Raw genomic sequence first — 20,306 nt, forward strand, 5'->3', positions numbered from 1 at the left:
ATGGAGCATGTGACGAACACGACAGGAGTCAGAGAATTCTGGATTCTGGGATTTCAGAACACCAACAGCACTAAAATCGTTGTATTTCTTTTGTTTCTAATATTTTATATTTTAACATTATTGGCTAATTTTACCATCATATCACTGGTCATCGTGTGTCACCACATCAAAGCTCCGATGTACTTCTTCCTCAGCCACCTGTCTCTCAACGACATTCTTCTCTCAACCACCATTGAACCTGAAATGCTCCAGGTTATATTGAGGGAAGGAAGCGCTATTTCTCTGTCTGGATGCTTTATTCAGTTTTATTTTTTTTCCATGTCTGCTGCTAATGAATGTCTCCTCCTCACCGCGATGTCCTACGACCGATATTTGGCCATCTGCAACCCATTGCGTTATTCCTCCATCATGGACCTCAAACTTTGTATTCTTCTTGCAACTTCATGTTGGGTTTGTGCGATACTTATTGCTTTACCACATATTTTTATGTTGCAGAAAATTACATTTTGTGGGTCAAATAAAGTTGACCATTTTTATTGTGACCTTCCTCCACTTCTCAGACTTGCTTGCTCAGACACATCATCTATTGAAATAGCAAGTACCATCAGTGGAATACCGGTAGTGTTGATTCCATTTATTTTTATCTCTTTAACTTATATAAATATAATTGCCGCCATCCTCCGGATCTCTAACTCAGCCGGGAGGCAAAAAACCTTCTCGACCTGCAGCTCCCATCTAACTGTGGTCTGCATATACTATGGGTCTATTGTGTTTAATTATATGGTTCCACCTAAGGGAAAATACCTAGGGTTACAGGAAACGGTCTCTGTGTGCTACCCGATTGTTACTCCACTGCTGAACCCTGTTATATACAGTCTGAGGAATGAAGAAATTAAAAGGAAAATCACACATTTCGTTTCAAAATATTAGCTTTGATGAACCTCGAACTGTATGATTTTCTCCTGCAGATATAATTGTCAGAAGATATAATAAGCCTTCAGACCTAGCATGAAATGTTGAATAAATACATGTGTAGAAGGCTGTATCTCTGCCTAGCGCATGTGGAATATATTTATGAATCAAAGAAACCCTTTTCATAACTGACAAATGTGTCTTTTCCCTCTGTTTTCCTCAAATTTCAGAATGAGTGAGAGGGTAAGTGTGAATGAATGAATGAATGAATGATTTTTGGTCCATGTGCACAAGTCAAATTGTTAATGTAGTCAAGGACAGATTTCTTAAAAGAAGTATGTTCTTGGCTATAATCATAGAAGGGTTTGACTGGCTGCTGGAATGCTAGTTACGGCAATCGTTATGTTTAGTTAGTATGACATTTGAGAATTATGGTTTGTATTTGTTAATGCATGTTGTGTTAATTAAAAGCCTACCTTAATAAATGCAATTATTTTCCTGGACAGTAATTATGTTGTGTTAAATGTTTAACACTCTGCAAAGTCAGTAACTAACCGTTTAGTGAATACACCCGTATATATTTACTGATAACGTATTGAAATGATTGAGGCTGCAACAAATAATAAATAAATATTTAATTTAAGTTTGTTATTTTTTGGGATAGCTTATTTGCTTGGGCCACACATGAAGGTGAGAAATTATCTTTTCTGTTTCATTGGTTTGCACACTTTGAGTGCTATGGAGGTGGGCAGTTATTATTTCCATCCCTTACCTCCACCCCAATAAGAAGACATTGGTAAATTTGGGATTTAAAATGTTTTATTCCTAATCTTTATCCCCTCCATCCTACTGGGCAGGAAAGGTGTGCACGATAGTAACTTCCACTTGCGGATGCCCTGTGGCTGCTGGGTCCCTCAGCATGATGGGTGAATGGGGTTCTCAATTCTCCTAAAGGGCAAATGGGGTGGATAGAGATAAAGTCTAGATTGTTGAATATGGAAATATTGACATAACTTTTGGCTGATCAGTGTTAGCATCCCTCGTCACGCTCATCACCAACAGCTGTGGGACTTCCTTTACATAGGGTACCAGTTTGACATCAGGATCAAGTGACTCTCCCCTACCCTGTGAAGGGAATATAAGTTGCAAGCCAAGCTAAAGTTCTTGGGGTGGGATGGTAGCCTCCTGCCCCATCCCTTTGAAGATTAAAATGTTTTTTCTTCCACAGCTGCCATCCTCCCTTATTTCTTAAAGGCGCATAGCCTATGAAACAGTGTATGGAGGCAGTCTTCCATAGTATAAATTGTCTGGTTGGTAAGATCAGACATCTCATTTGTAACCGTCCCACTGAGAAGCGACACATTGGGTGGGGCTGAGGGCTGATGACCCAGGAGGATGATCTGTCCTCTTGGTTTTGTAGCATCCCCTGTTCCTCTAGGCCAAAATATGTTGCTGTGACCCTAGCCTGACTGCAAGTAATTTCAAAATGGCCACTGGTTGAAGGAACGCATGCTCATTTTTGCATGGCCCCAAGTAGTGAAAGGATGCTTAAACCATGGAACATAGCCAGATGACACTAGGTTAACAAATACCTATTTACCCTTTTGGTGTCGAGGGTGGTGAAAGTGAAAATCAAATCAGTTCATTTCATGGTTCACCAAAATGGATACCAAAGAGCGCATTGGATGGGCCTGGTAAGCTACAAATCAGGGGTTATATACTGCCCCAGTGAAAAAATAAAGAAAACAAAATTAGAAAATCAAATAATGTGATATAAAGGTCCCTTCAAAAACGATACACGCAAAACACGCGGAGAGGTCAGACTACCAAACTGAACACATAAATATAATAAATAACATCAATAAACATACATCATTAACAAATCCCAAAAAGCCTGCCAGGCAGACTAGGAACCACCACACAGAAACGGACATACCAAGATGCCAAAACCTGAGGCTCCCAGCACCACCTTCTGGGAACCTCCCATCAAACGCTCTCCCCCAGAGCATTCACACCGGAGCTGCGTTGGCACAGTGGCTAGCCGAATCTTAACTACACAGTGTGGCTATTGTTCAGAAAAGGACAATAAAGGAACATAGCAGCCCACCCCAAGCATCAGACAACACTCAAATTGAGATGAAAACAGGACTCAGTTTATCTGGAAACACACCAGTATTTAAAACATACAATAGACACAGCAAACCACACACAGTTCCCCATCAGGTCCTTCTTTGCACACGACGTATTTGCACTCAGCCCACCTCATGCCCAGAAGGGGGTCGCTATTGTAGTCTGTGGGGAGGAGGGTAAATGGCTACAATGGCTATTGTAGTCTGTGGGGGCGGCTCCCTGACTTCTGTCCTGTCAGTCCTGACCCGATCAATAAGAATAAAATCAGACATAAAACCCCTTTCCAAAATGCAGGCACCCCGAATCTGTCCGAGCTCCACAGTCTTTAGAGTCTCTGGTGCTTTGGGAAACGTGGCACTCCATACCTGGGCCCATAGTCTGTAGGGAGGAGGCTGGCACTCAGGCCCCTCCAGGAGCCCATGGCACGGAGGCTTCTGTTACACTAACACAACAAACAGGGAGGGAGGGTGTGACAAACGACACAGGGTAAGGTGACTACAAAATGTCCCTCAGCCTCGTGTCACAACCCCTTAAATAACTAACCCTGAAACTTACCCAAAATTGGTGCCAAAGCCTAGTCTTACTCAGGATCCCAGTCTGGGCTCACTCTGGCCATGCTGGCCCCCACGGGCATCATTCCGACTGATTTTGTTTATTTTAAATATCCTTTCGAATGGTGTTTGCCCATTTAATTTATGTGAATGCTTTCAGGTTGAATTCATGAAACATTCATGATTATGTGTTAAAAAAGGAAACAGAGCCAACAATCTGTTGAAACTAGTTATAGTTTATGTAATTAGTAAATATTACTTAACATTATTAACGAACTGGTTAGTAAACAAGTCTTTATCATATGATCACATTACTTCCTGGATGTATTCAGCAAATAACCTAAACTAGAATTTCCTACATGTTATGATTTAAATCCAATCCTTAGGTTCAAATGTACATTTGTTGTATAGTGGTTTTATGTAGCCTACTACACTCTATCCAGCCAATCACATGGCAGCAACTCAATGCATTTAGGCAGGTAGACGTGGTCAGGACAACTTGCTGTAGTTCAAACCGAGCATCAGAATGGGGAAGAAAGTGGATTTAAGTGACTGTGAACGTGGCATGGTGGTTGTTGGTGCCAGACGGGTGGTCTGAGTATTTCAGAAACTGCTGATCTCCTGGGGTTTTCACCCAAATCATCTCTAGGGTTTACAGAGAATGGTCCAAAAAATAGAAAATACCCAGTGAGCGGCAGCTTTGTGACAGAAATGCCTTGTTGATGTCAGAGGTCAGAGTAGAATGGGCAGACTGGTTCAAGATCACAGAAAGGCAACAGTAACTCAAATAACCACTCGTTACAACCAAAGTCTGCAGAATACGATCTCTGAACGCACAACACGTCGAACTTTGAAACAAATGGGCTACAGCAGCAGAAGACAACACCAGGTGCCACTCCTGTCAGCTAAGAACAGGAAACTGGAGCTGCAATTCACACAGAATCACCAAAATTAAACAACGGAAGACTAGAAGAACGTTGCCTGGTCTGATGAGTCTCGATTCCAGCTGTGACAGTTAGATGGCCGGGTCAGACTTTGGCATAAACAACATAAAAAACATGGATCCACCCTGCCTTGTATTAACAGTTCAGGCTAGTGGTGGTGATGTAATGGTATGGGGGATATTTTCTTGGCACACTTTGGGCCCCTTAGTACCAATTGAGCATCATTTAAACATGACAGCCTACCTGAGTATTGGGGCTGACCATGTAAAAATATTGAAAAGGTCTCAGGCTTTTGGGCACAAAACACCCTCGGTACAGAAGGGGTTGAATCAAAATTAAATAACTCATATCAACAATCAACTTTTTAACTTTCAAATGTATCGTCAAAATGGGAGGTCAAGTGTTATGAGCTGTTCCGGCTCCAAGTTAGCCCTTTTAGAGCCACCTAGTGGTGCCTTCTTGTAATTGTACTCTTTTTCCATAGAAACCTCTGACCAGGAGCCATTTTGTTTCACTTTCTCTTATAACTGATGCTATAACTTTTTCTTCTTCACATGCATTTGCACCTAGACAGCACTGAACAATTACCGTCAGTTTATATTTGTATTCTGGGCAACGCTATTCTTTCATTTTCTATGTTTAATAATATGGTTAGTTTAGCATTTCTTTCCTAGATTACTGTCAAGGTTACCTCAGAACCTAGCCAGTCACTTTAGTCTCCATTTTGTGTTATGTAACAAATTGACTACATTTCTAGACTTCTTTGATGTCACCTGTATGTGGGTAATTCAGGATTCAGTATGCAGCCTGTCTTAGCTATTATCTGCCTCATTTCTTTGTACGCTGTTTGTTCTATTACCTTATTAACTTTGTTGAGTAATATTTGACTTTGTATTTGTGTGTTTCAGTTTTACTCATATATATGAAGATATATACATAGATGTTACTTTGCAAAACAGGAAAACACAGCCCCAGGGAGTGATGCTTAACCCGTTAATGACCAATGGCGGGCCAGGTACGTCACCCAAAAATGGTCAGTTACCAACCAATGACGTGCAATGACGATCACTTTGCTTAAACAGTGTTTTGCTGTAATGCTTCGATGTCAAGGCATTCAGTAACACCAAGATCGGCATCAGGGGCCATGTATGGCATCTACATTGTATGGTGGTGGATGCTCGTTTTAAGAGTTTAGGACGCAATCATCGATCTCCTCTTAAACTTCAATGGTGTTCTTGAAATGCCTCGATACCAAGAAACTTTTATTTTTGGAGTGGCTCCTTACCTTGGGGACTCAAGAGCATTGGTTGACAGCATACACCCAAGAGTTATCTCTAGTTCCTCACACCACCATTGAATGGGTAAGGGAGGGTGGTGTTCTTGTAAGCCTCCCCGTGTGTTTGGGGGGGGTAAGGAGCATGTTGTATAACATCACCCCAACGGTTTCTAGGTGGAATTTTTAAGTTAGAACTGAGAATTTATGCTACCATAAGCTACCAAGCCTCACTCCATGAGTATCATGGTCCATTCTCCTTATGTGTCAACCTCCTGGGTGGAAAGATGCATGATCTACCAGAGCAAATCTGCAAGGCGGCTACTTGAGGAAGCCTTCATTCTCTTGCTCGCCGATATTTTTGCTTAAAGATGACTGCTTCTCTGAGACAGGCTTTGTCTCTCTCCACCAGTTTCAGATGTTTGATATAGCGCCGTCTGTGTGTCACCGGTGATTGCAGATAAGCAGACCAATTTATGGAGAGCTGATTCCTAGTGTGTAAGAAAATATATAGGGCCAATACAAACTTCAAATAATTGGATCACATATAAATGTATGTGCGTCAAAAATAGGCAGAGTCACTTAGATGCAAACAAAGGTAAAACATTTAATACGAACAAAAATAAAAGAAGAATATAAAAAGAAGATAACAAAAATAATACGAAACAAGTCTTACAAAACCTTGGAAAGGAATTTAGTTGATGGCATCTGTCCTATGCATTCCTGAGGATGGAGGGAGGGAGTGTTGGGACAAGAAGAGTCTGTGGATGGCAAGTACATCTCTCCTCTACCTCTCCTCCATGCCTCTCTTACACCAAGCTTATATATCATTTGAAAATGATGTCAGTCTATTGGTCTTCACCTAATTAGGTGTTCAAACATGTTCACTTAGGTCTTACACGCCCAAACCCTATTTTAGGTGGTCGCTGTACGTATATTGTAATGCCCTTTTAGAGTTACAACTATACCATGCATTAGCAAGCTACTATCCTATCTATAGACTGCATGTTCAGCAAATCCTTCATTCTATATTTAAGGTCAAGGAAACCTTGAAACATATTAATATATCTTAATTATCATTTATTTATGCCCAATAATTACATATCTTTGACTATTGCCTATACTAATAATTATATATCTTTGACTATTGCCTATACTAATAATTATATATGGTCCATTTCTTAATTGAGGTTAGAAAATGTATTAGAATATTTTACAATTCCCCCTGATGATAGGATAATATCCTTATCATATCTTTTCAAATATACACATTTACTCACCATTCGTATCACATTCGTATCACATTTATACTACAATCACATCACACTTTACCTGGGACCATATGATAATCATTAGCATGAGACACCCTTTTCTCTATATTTGTTATGGAATGAGAGGATTGTGCCCTTTTTATCAATTCCCTTAATATTCCATCTCCCTTATCTACTTCATACTTAACATGTTTATATATCTTACTTATTCTACACATAAGAAAACTTTGATAAATGATACATAATAAAACAAGTATAGCTATAATAACAATTGGATTCAACAATATATTCCCAGCTGCGGATTTTACCGAAGATTGTGACCACATATTTACTGATTTTTTAAAATTTGACCACCAACTAACTCCAGACATATCATTCCATTGATGTTGAATTTGTTCTAATTCACCTTGTTTATGTTGGAAAACAATTTCGGCATCTTTCAATTGTTGTTTTAATATGGCCAATAATCCCTTATCTTTCTTTATTTCTTCAGTCCATGTTTTGCAAGGAAAATGGTCTATCTGTGTGAGATTAAATTGCAGAGGTAGTGTTTTTAAACGCTCTATGCCCATAGTGGAGACATTAAACTTTTTCCCATCTATCTCCAACTTTTTCAATTCTCCTTCTATGCAATATAATCCTCTGTGAAGAGTTTCATTATGCATACAATTTGAAAAGAATGCTCTGACCAATGACTCTTCCTTCATTACCTGAAAACAAACTTTTCCTATCTTTACTTGAGTCATTAATTCATGCACAGATGTAACACTTTCAATCCTGGCCTCACATGATGAATGATTGTGAAAACAAGAATGATAGACAACTTTTTCTTGCCCTGGAAGACATATTACTTTGGAAACAAAATGAAGACAAGCTGAAGCTTCTAATTGTTCCAGATTTTCCTATCAAATACAAAATCTGTATATCTTAACCATAATTAATCTAATTCGTCCAACAATGTCTCTTGATGTATCAATGTCTGATGTCAGGAGTCGATCCACCTGAACTTCTCTTATTTTATGTGATAACAATGTCTCCTGTGGTAAATCCTTTGTTGGATCATCCATTCCAATTGGCTTCTGGTATAGTTCAAACAACACAGCAACCAAAAAACTCAGCACCAACAACCATGGAAGTAATATGTAACACGCTATCTTGATGTCACGCTTCTTGTATTGCTGTTTCTTTGAAGGTTCTTTGTCCAATAGTAAACAGTTGTGTTCCTCCATTTTCTTGCAGAACTGTGTTCCTGCAAGAACAGAATTTAGTTAGAAACATACAATTTACACTGGTCAACATGTACCCACAGCTTCTGCTGCCTACGGGTATTTTTCACAGTCTTTTCTGTTCTTTGAACAAGGATCATAACTTGACCCATAGTATCGATTATTTCAAACGGTCCTTCCCAATTACTTTCCCAAGGTCCCGCCTTCCTAAAAGTCTTAATCATTACTGATGCTCCTCTCACAAATTTAGAAGAGTGAGGCGGTACCATACGCTGCATTCTAGACGCTGCGTGAGGAAGAATTGTTTTTAAATTCTCCTGAAGTATCTGTAACCACTTAGTTCTTGCAATGGCATCTTTCTGTGGAGTAGACAAAAACGGTTCATGAGGAAAGATCAATGGCATTTTCCTTCCTGTCATTAATTCAAAAGGTGTATACTGGGTAGTTGAGGAGCTTGTTCCCCTAATACTCATCAATACCAGAGGTACTGCATCAACCCAAGTATTTCCTTTATCAAGTAACATTTTTGCAATTCTAGACTTAATCGTCCTGTTCATTCTTTCTACAATACCTGCGGACTGAGGATGGTATGGAACATGGAATTGTTGACGTACCCCCAGGATTGCGCAAACAGCCTGCATGACTTTGCCAGTAAAATGGCTCCCCCTGTCAGATGAAATCATCCTTGGGATTCCCCAAGTACAAAAAACATGATTCACTAATGCTTTTGCCGTAGACAAAGCATCATCTTTCCTGACAGGCAACAGTTCTACCCACTTAGAAAATACATCTACCACAACCAATGCGTACCTGAGACCTTGTTTACCTGAAGGTAGGGGACCTACGTAGTCAATCTGCAATGTAGACCACGGACCGTCTGCAGGTGCAATTCTTAGAAGTGGAGGCTTTTGTCCTTTAGGCCTGGGGTTTACTTGAGCACAAATGAGACATGACTGAACAACATTTTGTACAGAGTCCTCCATTTTGTCCCAATAAAACTTCTCTTTGAGAATTTCCAGCAACTTTTGCTGACCCACATGACCTAAACTTTCATGATTATAGCGGGTGAATTCCGTCTGCAAGTGTTTAGGCACAACTGGAAGTAAATTACCTTGCATTTCATAACAAATCACTCCATTTTCACAAACAAAAGGAGGTGTTATTTTATTCTTACATTCCACAATGAACGGATCTTTCATCTGTTCATCACTAAATGAAGGTAAATTTGCTTCCTTACTCTTTACTGGTAGTACTTCCAACGGTTCTAGTTCCATCACTATCTCTCCTATCAAAGCTGCTTCCTTGGCTAGAGAATCTGCTTTCTCATTTCCCAAAGCTAAATCACTAGTCCCTCTGCTATGGCCAGGTACTTTGACAATAGCATATCGGTTAGGATTTTTAGAAGCAAGCTCAAAGATAGTCTGCAATGTATCAACATGACTTAAGATTTTGTTAGATGAATCCACAAAACCTCGTTTTTTCCACACAGGTAAGTAGTCTGTTAGTGAACGTACGACATATGAACTATCGCTATAGATTACCAAAGGATCATTATTTTCTTTCTCATTAATTTCCAATACTGTTTTAACAGCTTCGATTTCTGCTCTCTGGGCAGAAAAATGTCCTGGTAGTCTATGCTGAATAGCTCGACCTTTCTTTGGAAACCAAATGGCATATCCGGTATAATATTGTCCTTTCAAACAAAATCTAGAACCATCTACAAATACTGGTTCATCAGTTTCCTCTACTTCTTTTCTAAAAAGAGATGGAAAATCCCCCTGAAATGTCTCAACACACTCATGTGATTCACCCTCATATTGCATTAGTTGAGGGAGCACATATTTAGCTTTATGATCCACTTCAATCTGTTTTGGAGATAAAGACAACAACCAATGTGCAAATCTTTGATGTGACACTCCTGGGATACTTTTTTCAAGAAGCAATTTCAAGGTGGAGTGAGGGGTCTGCAAAATTAGTTTGTTAAACCCAACAATATGTTCAGTCGCCTTGACTGCAAAGTGTACACCCACCAGATGTCTTGCACACGTTTCAAACCCTTTTTCCACAGGTGAAAGGAGTTTGGAAAAATAGCCAACTATTCTCCATTCCTTTCCCTGTAGCTGCAGTAAAACTGCCGAGACAGCCGTCTCCGAGGTATGAACTTGTAAAGCAAAAGGCTTAGATGGATACACAGTTGTCAAAGCTGGTGCTCTCTGTAAATCAAGTTTAAGTTGTTCAAACGCTTTCTGCTGCTCATCTCCCCATGGACCAAACGAATTGTCATCATCAGTACTTTTTAGTAAGTCATATAAGGGTTTAGCTTTTTCAGCAAAGCCCTCTATGAAGTCTCTAGAAAAATTTACAAGTCCCAGGAATTGTCTTAAAGCTTTGAAAGTTGTAGGTACAGGCAAAGCTGCTACTGTTGCTACTCTTTCCTGCAAAGGACGTCTCTGGCCTGGACTTATCAAAACTCCCAAGTACTGAACCTCTTGTTTCAGTAATTGGACCTTCCTTGGATTTAATTTCAATCCTGACTCGTACAACAGATTAAACAATTCTGCTAGTAAGGTGAGGTGTTCCTCTCTACTCTCTGTTGCCAACAAGATATCATCAACATACTGTAGAATACAATCTTGCCTTGAGAATTTTGATAACACTTTTGCCAATGCCTGATGAAACAGACTAGGTGACATGTGCGCCCCTTGTGGTAATCTGCAAAATACATATTGCTCATTCAGAAAAGTAAAAGCAAATTTGTATTGACAACTCCTCTCTATCTGAATACTGAAAAAACCATTACTGATATCCAGTACCGAGAAAAACTTTGCCTTAGCATTCAATCGAGACATGATGTCGGGGGTATCTGCTACAATTGGCGCCACATTTGGGGTACATTTATTAAACATACGCAGATCTAGAAGCATTCTATAAGAATTATCTGGTTTCTTAACTGCCCATAACGGATAATTTGTCACCGAATTTGATTTGCGTATGACGCCTTGTTGAAGTAGTTCTTCAATAATTTTGGACAAAGGCTCAATTGAATCTGGAGGCAATCGGTACTGTTTCTGAGCTATGGGATCTGTTCCTTCCACTTTGACAACAACATCTTTCATCGTCCCTACCTCATTCTTAGATTGAGCCCATAACGAGGGATGTTTCTGCACAATTTCTACAAGAGTCAAGTCATTACAATCCATTTGTGGCCATACATGATTTGGGGATACCTCCTCAATTAAATTGATGACGGCCACTACACTGTAGTCACTTGGATCAATTACTACAGGCCCTTTAAGGTTATTACTTCTCCATATCACTTGATTCCCTAAGTCAATGACCCAGCCTCGTTCTCTCATTACATCAGCCCCTAAGATATTTTCTGAGCTAGGACAATGCCAGATATCAATTTCAGTACACAAATAGCCAGGAATCTCAAACAAAACACCAGTAACCAAAGTTGCTGAAGTATTACCTTTACCACTAAAACCTACAATCGTGCAAACAGGTGAGTTAGATGTTATAGGTAAAGCTTGATTAGTCACACTTAATTGAGCTCCTGTATCAATTAGGAATGTAATCTCTTTTCCCTGTAATTTTCCCTTGACATATGGTCTGCCGCAGTTGTCAGTTGACACTGGAGCTACATAGGTCAACTTACAGAGTGATTGATTCTTATTTAGTCACTGAGAGGGTGTCAGACCCCCCCTGACATTCTTTCCTGTTACATTAGTAGCAGTACTATTTGTTGTGAGCTCTTGCACCTGTCTAATTAGTGGAGTGTATGGGGACGTTGACTTAAATTGTTCACCAGTAGGTGGGGCTGTTGGCATCAGCCCATTTTCTTTCCCAAAATTTTGTGTTCTAGGGACAAATTTTCTATTTTGAAGAAATTGTTTACACTGCCACTTCAAATGTCCTCTTTGACCACAATGATAACAACTAACATTTGGTCTGAATATCTTTCGGTTAGTATTATCAAATCGTTCAAAATTAGTAGGATTAGTTTGTGGCTTGTGACAGTCATTCTGAGTTAATTCTCGCCGTTTGTCAATTAGTTCCTGTACTGTAGATACTTTTACCTTTACAGTTGACATTTTCATTGCTCTTCTAATACGATCAATGAATATGGCTGCTTCTTGCAAACTAGGTTTTTCAGAGGCAAGCTGAACAGATACAGGATCTAGATATTTAAATTTCCTTACAAATGCTATAATCATTGCCTGTGGTTCATCTCCATCATCAACTCCCATTACCATTCTATAGGCTTTCTCAAATTTCAACAAAAATGCAAAGGGATCATCTTGAAGATTTACTTTTAGAGATTCAATTAAGTCAAGAGATGGAGATGAGTCACCAGTTGTAAACAGAATTAATTGTTTCAATCTATCCATGTCATTTGCATGCACTAATTGACCTAATGCATCCTCTGTAGGTGTGTCCTGTAACCTTTTGGACATATGTGAAGGTATCCATAGCTTAAAAATGGCGTTTCTTTGTTTATTACTTAATTGGAATTTGTCTGTATTTGTTTCAAATACTTCAATATTATGGAATGCATCCATCTTATCGTCATATTTAGGAATATCTTTGGCAATTTTCATTAATTGATCATTAATTTTTAAAGTCAATTTTGTTGCACTATCTCTGAGCTTTTGTCTCTCAACTCCTCCTACGTCAAGTTCCTCATCAGAATCTATTGTTGAGGTACCAGCTATTTCAGGGACAAAAGATACGCCCTTCTTACCTTCTTGTCTTGTGATAACTGACACCTTCTTATTTTCTAAACATAGTTTAGACAGTAACTGAGCTTGTCTGTCCCTAGCCCTCTCCAAGTTCTCTAATTGCTGAGCTAAAACAAAACAGTCGGGACAGCTGTTAAAGTCGTCAGTATTGTCATCAGGGTTAGATTCTGGTACAACTTTGTTAATCATGCAAATACTTTGTCTAGGTTGTAAATCGTCCACAATCAAGTCATTAAACGTTTTAAACATGCTTAGGACATTTTGCAGTTTCTTCTTAAGTTTATCAATACATAACAATTTCTTATCTATCTTCATATTCTCTAGCTCACATTGTTTGTACATACTAGCCCATAACTGTGCATTAGTAGGACAATTATCAAATTGAAAAGTTATTTTACTTTTGTTAGCATATGTTTTTATAAAATCCATGACTTACCCTGTTTAGTGAACTCTCCTTGAGTGGCTGTTGTATCACGCTGTATGGCTTTCTTGCGTCTGCCGTCAATAGCGTCTTTTAGCACTTTTGGTTCCAATAAAATCTGAAAGTCTATCCTCAAAGGTTCTTTTCTTAATTTTTCTCCCGACAGTTTGCAAAAAGTGTACAGATATATCTGCCCTTCCCCCTGAGCAAGCTGGAGGGCAAAGGTCAGGAAAAAAAATACGCAGGGCTGGCACGCCAGATATGTAAGAAAATATATAGGGCCAATACAAACTTCAAATAATTGGATCACATATAAATGTATGTGCGTCAAAAATAGGCAGAGTCACTTAGATGCAAACAAAGGTAAAACATTTAATACGAACAAAAATAAAAGAAGAATATAAAAAGAAGATAACAAAAATAATACGAAACAAGTCTTACAAAACCTTGGAAAGGAATTTAGTTGATGGCATCTGTCCTATGCATTCCTGAGGATGGAGGGAGGGAGTGTTGGGACAAGAAGAGTCTGTGGATGGCAAGTACATCTCTCCTCTACCTCTCCTCCATGCCTCTCTTACACCAAGCTTATATATCATTTGAAAATGATGTCAGTCTATTGGTCTTCACCTAATTAGGTGTTCAAACATGTTCACTTAGGTCTTACACGCCCAAACCCTATTTTAGGTGGTCGCTGTACGTATATTGTAATGCCCTTTTAGAGTTACAACTATACCATGCATTAGCAAGCTACTATCCTATCTATAGACTGCATGTTCAGCAAATCCTTCATTCTATATTTAAGGTCAAGGAAACCTTGAAACATATTAATATATCTTAATTATCATTTATTTATGCCCAATAATTACATATCTTTGACTATTGCCTATACTAATAATTATATATCTTTGACTATTGCCTATACTAATAATTATATATGGTCCATTTCTTAATTGAGGTTAGAAAATGTATTAGAATATTTTACATAGTGGCACACTCACTTCCTTCCTTCCTTGGATATTTTTTGTTTTTCTGATTTATTTGGTAAGTAAGTTTTTTTTCCTAAGTGGTCTTTGTTAATCACTGAGGGTAACCATGAGGGGAGGGTCTTATTTTCTTTCTGCTTTATTTCAGGTAAATAGGAGTCTATCAAAGTGTAACCAGGGATCCTCAGGGAAAAAAAGCTTTCGGTAGGTAGAACTATTTCTTATACTATGCACTGATCAGCCATAGCATTATGGGTGGGATCTATTAGGCAGAAAGCGAACATTTAATCCTCAAAGTTGGTGTGTTAGAAGCAGAAAAAAAATGGGCACGCGCAAGGAGTGACTTTAACAAGGACCAAATTGTGATGGCTGGACGACTTGGTCTGAGCACTTCTAAAACTGCAGCTCTTGTGGGGTGTTCCTGGTCTGCAGTGGTCCAAGGAATGAAAAGCGGTAAACCCGCAACAGGGTCATGGGAGGCCAAGGCTCATTGATGCATGGGGGGCTATGGCTGGTCTGTGTGGTCAACCTACTGTAGCTTAAATTGCTGAAATGCTAGTTCTGATGGAAAGGTTATAGAACACAAAATGCATCACAGTTTGAATATGGGGCTGTGTAGCCACAAACCAGTCAGAGTGGCCATGCTAACCCATGTCCACCACCAAAAGAGCCTACAAACGGCATGTGAGCATAAGAACTGGACCACATAGCAATGGAAGAAGGTTGCCTGGTCTGAATAAACATCTTTTTACATCACGTGGATGGGAGTGTTGGCGTCGCTTACCTGGAGGGCACATGGCACCAGGATGCATCCATGGAGGCCCCACCTCGCAATTTACAGGACTTAAAGGACCTGCTGGTAAGGTCTTGGTCTCAGATGCCACAGCACACCATCAGAGGTCTAGTGGAGTCCATGCCTCGATGGGTCAGGGGTCTTTTGGTGGGAAAAGAGGGACCTACACAATATTAGGCAGGTGGTCATAATGTTATGGCTTGTTGGTGTATTCTTCAATAGATAATAATTGAACTGTAGCACTACACTTACACAATACATTTGAGAGAACATTTCTTCCAAAATCACTTGAGTATAATTAGCCATCTAGTCTCTTTGGAGCCACTTCTTAAGCCAAAAAAAGAGATCTCTTGAGGATTCCTTGTGGCAGCAGAGCACAGACAAAAACTATAAAAAGCTATATTAACCGATATAACAGCCCGGAGAAGAATCCTGCTTAGACAAGGTAACAATGTTCGTCGCACCAACTCAAGAACGTTTTGGAAAACTCATGCACTTGGTAAGATATTTATTCTTGTTTAGCTCCATATAACATGCTGAGGATAAAGGTCAATCGTGACAAACACATTTAAGGATAAAGGAAAGCAGATGTATTGAGGGTAAAAGATGCTTCTTATATCACATTTCACATTAAGCTAATTTACAGTTAACAGATTTTGTAATTGTAGGACTTTTGATGGTTTTATTAGTTTATAACATAAGCCAGTCTTCAAGTAGACGTTTTATGAGCATAGGCATACTAGATGGGACAATTCATTTAACAACCACTTAAGGATCTAGTTCAGTGGCTGTTGGGTAGCATTCTAAGTATAAAGGGACTAGAAAGATAATGAAAAACATGTTCAAATTCAGTGTAAAAGTGTATTTTTAAAGTGTTAGTATTTTTCAGCAGCTTAAATTTGTAAATAATCTAAACAAGATGCTAATCAATCCATGTTGGGCCTCCTAAAATATGCCACACTGGTGGCTTTAGATCTAAAGCTTTGGATTGAGCGATAGCTTTAACAGCGCTTGTCTATCAATTTTAGTTTCAGAGCATTTCAGAAGCTCAGTGGCAAACTGAGTTAGGGATTGAAACAACTGTATAGTCTTGACTTGGGTTATGTGATCCAATAAGATAACCCCCCTAAAACTTGTAGCCTCCCTTGTGATGTCACGTGAGTGCATGCAGCTTTAAGTTCAGCAATTTGTTGCTGACAACACGGATGTCCTTGCAGGCTCGCAGAATTTCTCTATTCCATCTGCACATGACCAATATTTTTCCCCGTTACCATTGTTTCAGAGATTGAATTTTTCATGCATTTATTTTCACATGAAAGTTGGGAGATCATAAGAATAAGACAACGGCCAATGAGTTCTGGATTATTGGATTTGAGAACATTCACAACTTTAAATTCATGCTCTTTCTTTTGTTCTTAATATTTTATATTATAACGTTATCTGCTAATTTCACCATCATATTACTGGTCATCGCATGTCACCACATCAGAGCTCCGATGTACTTCTTCCTCAGCCACCTGTCTCTCAACGACATCCTTCTCACCACGACCATTGAACCTGAAATGCTCCACATTATATTGAGAGAAGGAAGCGCTATTTCTCTGTCTGGCTGCTTCACCCAATTCTATTTTCTATCTGTATGTGCTGCAAATGAGTGTTTGCTCCTCACCGTGATGTCCTACGATCGATATTTGGCCATCTGTAACCCATTGCGTTATTCCTCCATCATGGACCTCAAACGTTGTACTCTATTGGCAGCTTCATCTTGGGTAGGTGGGATGCTGTTGATTTTGCCACATCTAGTTCTTTTGCAGAAGATGACATTTTGTGGGTCCAATATAATTAACTATTTTTATTGTGACCTTCTTCCACTTCTCAAACTTTCTTGTTCAGACATATCAGCTAATGGAACTGTAAATGCCATCAACGCTATCCCCATATTATTTCTACCTTTGAGCTTTATCTCTGCAACTTATATAAACATTATTCTTGCCATCATGCGGATTTCAGCCTCAGCTGGGAGAAAAAAGGCCTTCTCCACCTGCAGCTCCCATCTAACGGTGGTCTGTCTGTATTTTGGGACCATAGTGTTCAATTATTTGGTTCCCTCTAAGGGACAATACTTAGGATTACAAAAACTTATATCTGTGTGTTATACTATTATGACCCCATTGTTGAATCCCTTTATCTACAGCCTAAGGAATGAAGAGATTACAAGGGCAATAATGAAATGTATTTTTCAAAAAAATTATATAAAGTGATTTTTTTTATAAAATATACCACTAATAGCACAGTCCACAGTATCGTTTATCTAAAAGTACTTAACCCATATGTTTAAGCATTTTGCAGGTCATGGATACTTAAATGTTTTTTTTTTATAATTTTAAATGGTACATTTTTAACAGAATGTAGACACAAGCATTTTCATGGAGTTTGGTCCATTTATTTTGGTCCAACATATTTGGTAGAAGGGTGGGTAACTTAGTCAAGTTGTCAGTTAAATTTAAGGGTTAATTCAAAGGATAAAATCTGAGACCGACGACCGGCATTTGGATGCCACAAGACGCAGCCAAAACAGTCATTAACATTTAAAGATCTGCAATTTTAAACCTTAAAAGTGCAGTTGAAGGAATGAAAGCCCAACGTTGAAATAATCTGTGGTGGTATGGAGCTCACCCAAGAAATCCTTGATTCTGTATAGATTAAAAAGCACAAAAATAAGTAAATTAAATCATAATGACCTTTACCCCTGTTCTCTAAACTCCAGATGTCCACCACCTTGGTATCCAATATTGGAGAGCCTGTAAACGGGCAGTCTTCTCCCAAGACATTTTTCATAAGACGTTCTGTTACATCCATGTGGTTGCCCCAACCAGTTTACTTAGGACATAATACATGCAAAGAAAGGGAAATAATCTGTGGAAAGGGGAAAATGACCATGAAAGAAGCAAAGCAGGGGATATAGTGGTCAATTTTGTTTGTGTAAAACCATGTTGTGGTCACCAGATTTAACCAGTACTGTAATGTGTCAGAGGTCACAAGTAAGAGTGCTTGGTGCAGCTGGACAGCTGTTATTGACTGCTAGGCAATGATCTTCTCATCATTGTATACAACTTTTGTGCCCAAACAGTTGTGCACAAAATTTCTGCTGCACGCTTCCATGTTCTGCAAACTCAGACGTTTGTGAGTAGACCTAGCTTTAAAATCTGATCAACTCCTGGTGGCGGGAGACTGTAAAATGATCGAAAGCGTAAAAAAAAAAAAAATAGCGTTATATATAAAAAAGAAATCCTCTAAAAAGTAAAACAGAGCTTTTTTTTTTACATTTCTAAATTTTTTTACATTTTATTTTATACATCAAGATTTTTTTTTTATTTTTCTTAGTTTTTATGAGGTTTAATTTACAAGTGAAATCCAATAATACACCCATATTCCGGACATTTATAATTTCCTTTTATGAAAATTACATGGAATAAGCAGGAACTTTTTTTGATTTACTTTTCAATAATGTGTATTAACCCCTTACACATTAGCAGGAAAACTGTCGCTTATAAACATAAGGCTCCCTGCCTGCCCAGCCCTCCCTGTCTCCATGACGATCCGAGCGGTAGCGCAATGTGATAGAGAGCAGGGAGAGGGGGCTGCTTCAAGGGAGTCTGTCACCTGATTTAGACCGCTCAGGTCAGGTTTTAGACTGCTTTGGCCACATTCCAAAAGTACCGTACCTTTATTAGTGCTGTCCCTCGCCGAGATCTTCCAAAAAAGACTTATGATGAGGTCTGGCAAGTGCCCAGGGGCAGCGTTAGTGCAGCAAGAGCGGCGCTGTGCCCAGAAAAACACGCCTCTTTCACCCGTCTGGCCCGCCCTTGTATCCCAGAAGTAAACAGAACAGGTAAGGATAATGCAGGGGACAGCCAGGGAGGGTGAAGAGCTGGAAAAAGAACAAGAAGTATAGAAAGATAAAAAGTGAAGCTGCAGAGAAGGAGACGGAGAAGAGGAGACATGAAAGCGGTTGTACGAGAAAGTAGGGACACATCGAGTGAGACTGAGAACGAATTTCGTTTCCCAATCAAAAACTGAACTGTGGGTGTGTGTGTGTGCATATATATATACATACACACTCATTGCTTTCTGAGTAGAAGCATGAGAGTATATGAGATTTGTGATTGGACGCCCTGTAACCCGACTGGGTACTCCCACCAAACGTTGCTTCCTCCTGAAAGAACACCAGTGATTAACCCCTTCCGCACCAGACAGAGCCAGCGTTGTAGATAGAAGGGGAGGCGTCGCTGCACCGGAGCTGCGTTGGCACTGTGGCTATCCGAAGCTTTGCTACACAGTGTGGCTATTCTCCTAAAAAGGACAATAAAAGCAATGGAAGAAGGTTGCCTGGTCTGAATAAACGTTTCTTTTACATCACGTGGATGGGAGAGTGTGTTGCCGTCACTTACCTGGTGGATGCAACTTACAGGACTTAAAGGACCTGCTGCTAACGTCTTGGCGTCGGATACCACAGCACACCTTCTGAGGTCTAGTGGTGTCTGGGCTGTTTTGGCGGGAAAAGGGGACCTACACACTATTAGGCAGGTGGTCATAATGTTATGGCTTGTTGGTGTATTCTGCAATAGATAATAATTGAACTGTAGCACTACACTTACACAATACATTTGAGAGAACATTTCTTCCAAAATCACTTGAGTATAATTAGCCATCTAGTCTCTTTGGAGCCGCTTCTTAAGCCAAAAAAAGAGATCTCTTGAGGATTCCTTGTGGCAGCAGAGCACAGACAAAACCTATAAAAAGCTATATTAACCGATATAACAGCCCGGAGAAGAATCCTGCTTAGACAAGGTAACAATGTTCGTCGCACCAACACAAGAACGTTTTGGAAAACTCATGCACATGGTAAGATATTTATTCTTGTTTAGCTCCATATAACATGCTTAGGATAAAGGTCAATCGTGACAAACACGTTTAAGGATAAAGGAAAGAAGATGTATTGAGGGTAAAAAATGCTTATTATATCACATTTCACATTAAGCTAATTTACAGTTAACAGA

The 20,306-nt window shown here is 39.3% G+C and overlaps 1 protein-coding gene across 1 annotated transcript; it reads left to right on the forward strand.

Annotated features, from left to right (window-relative positions):
* Positions 1 to 930, forward strand: LOC128491718 (olfactory receptor 5V1-like). The gene has a single exon (XM_053464031.1). The coding sequence runs from the start codon at positions 1 to 3 to the stop codon at positions 928 to 930; it is 930 nt and encodes a 309-aa protein (XP_053320006.1).
* Positions 931 to 20,306: the final 19,376 nt, after the last annotated feature.

This window comes from Spea bombifrons, chromosome 4 (genome assembly GCF_027358695.1).
Source record: "Spea bombifrons isolate aSpeBom1 chromosome 4, aSpeBom1.2.pri, whole genome shotgun sequence".
Classification (NCBI taxonomy): domain Eukaryota; kingdom Metazoa; phylum Chordata; class Amphibia; order Anura; family Pelobatidae; genus Spea; species Spea bombifrons.

Bases quoted from the DNA above. Each gene is read 5' to 3' on its own strand.
- LOC128491718 (XM_053464031.1), top strand. From the start codon at position 1: ATGGAGCATGTGACGAACACGACAGGAGTCAGAGAATTCTGGATTCTG.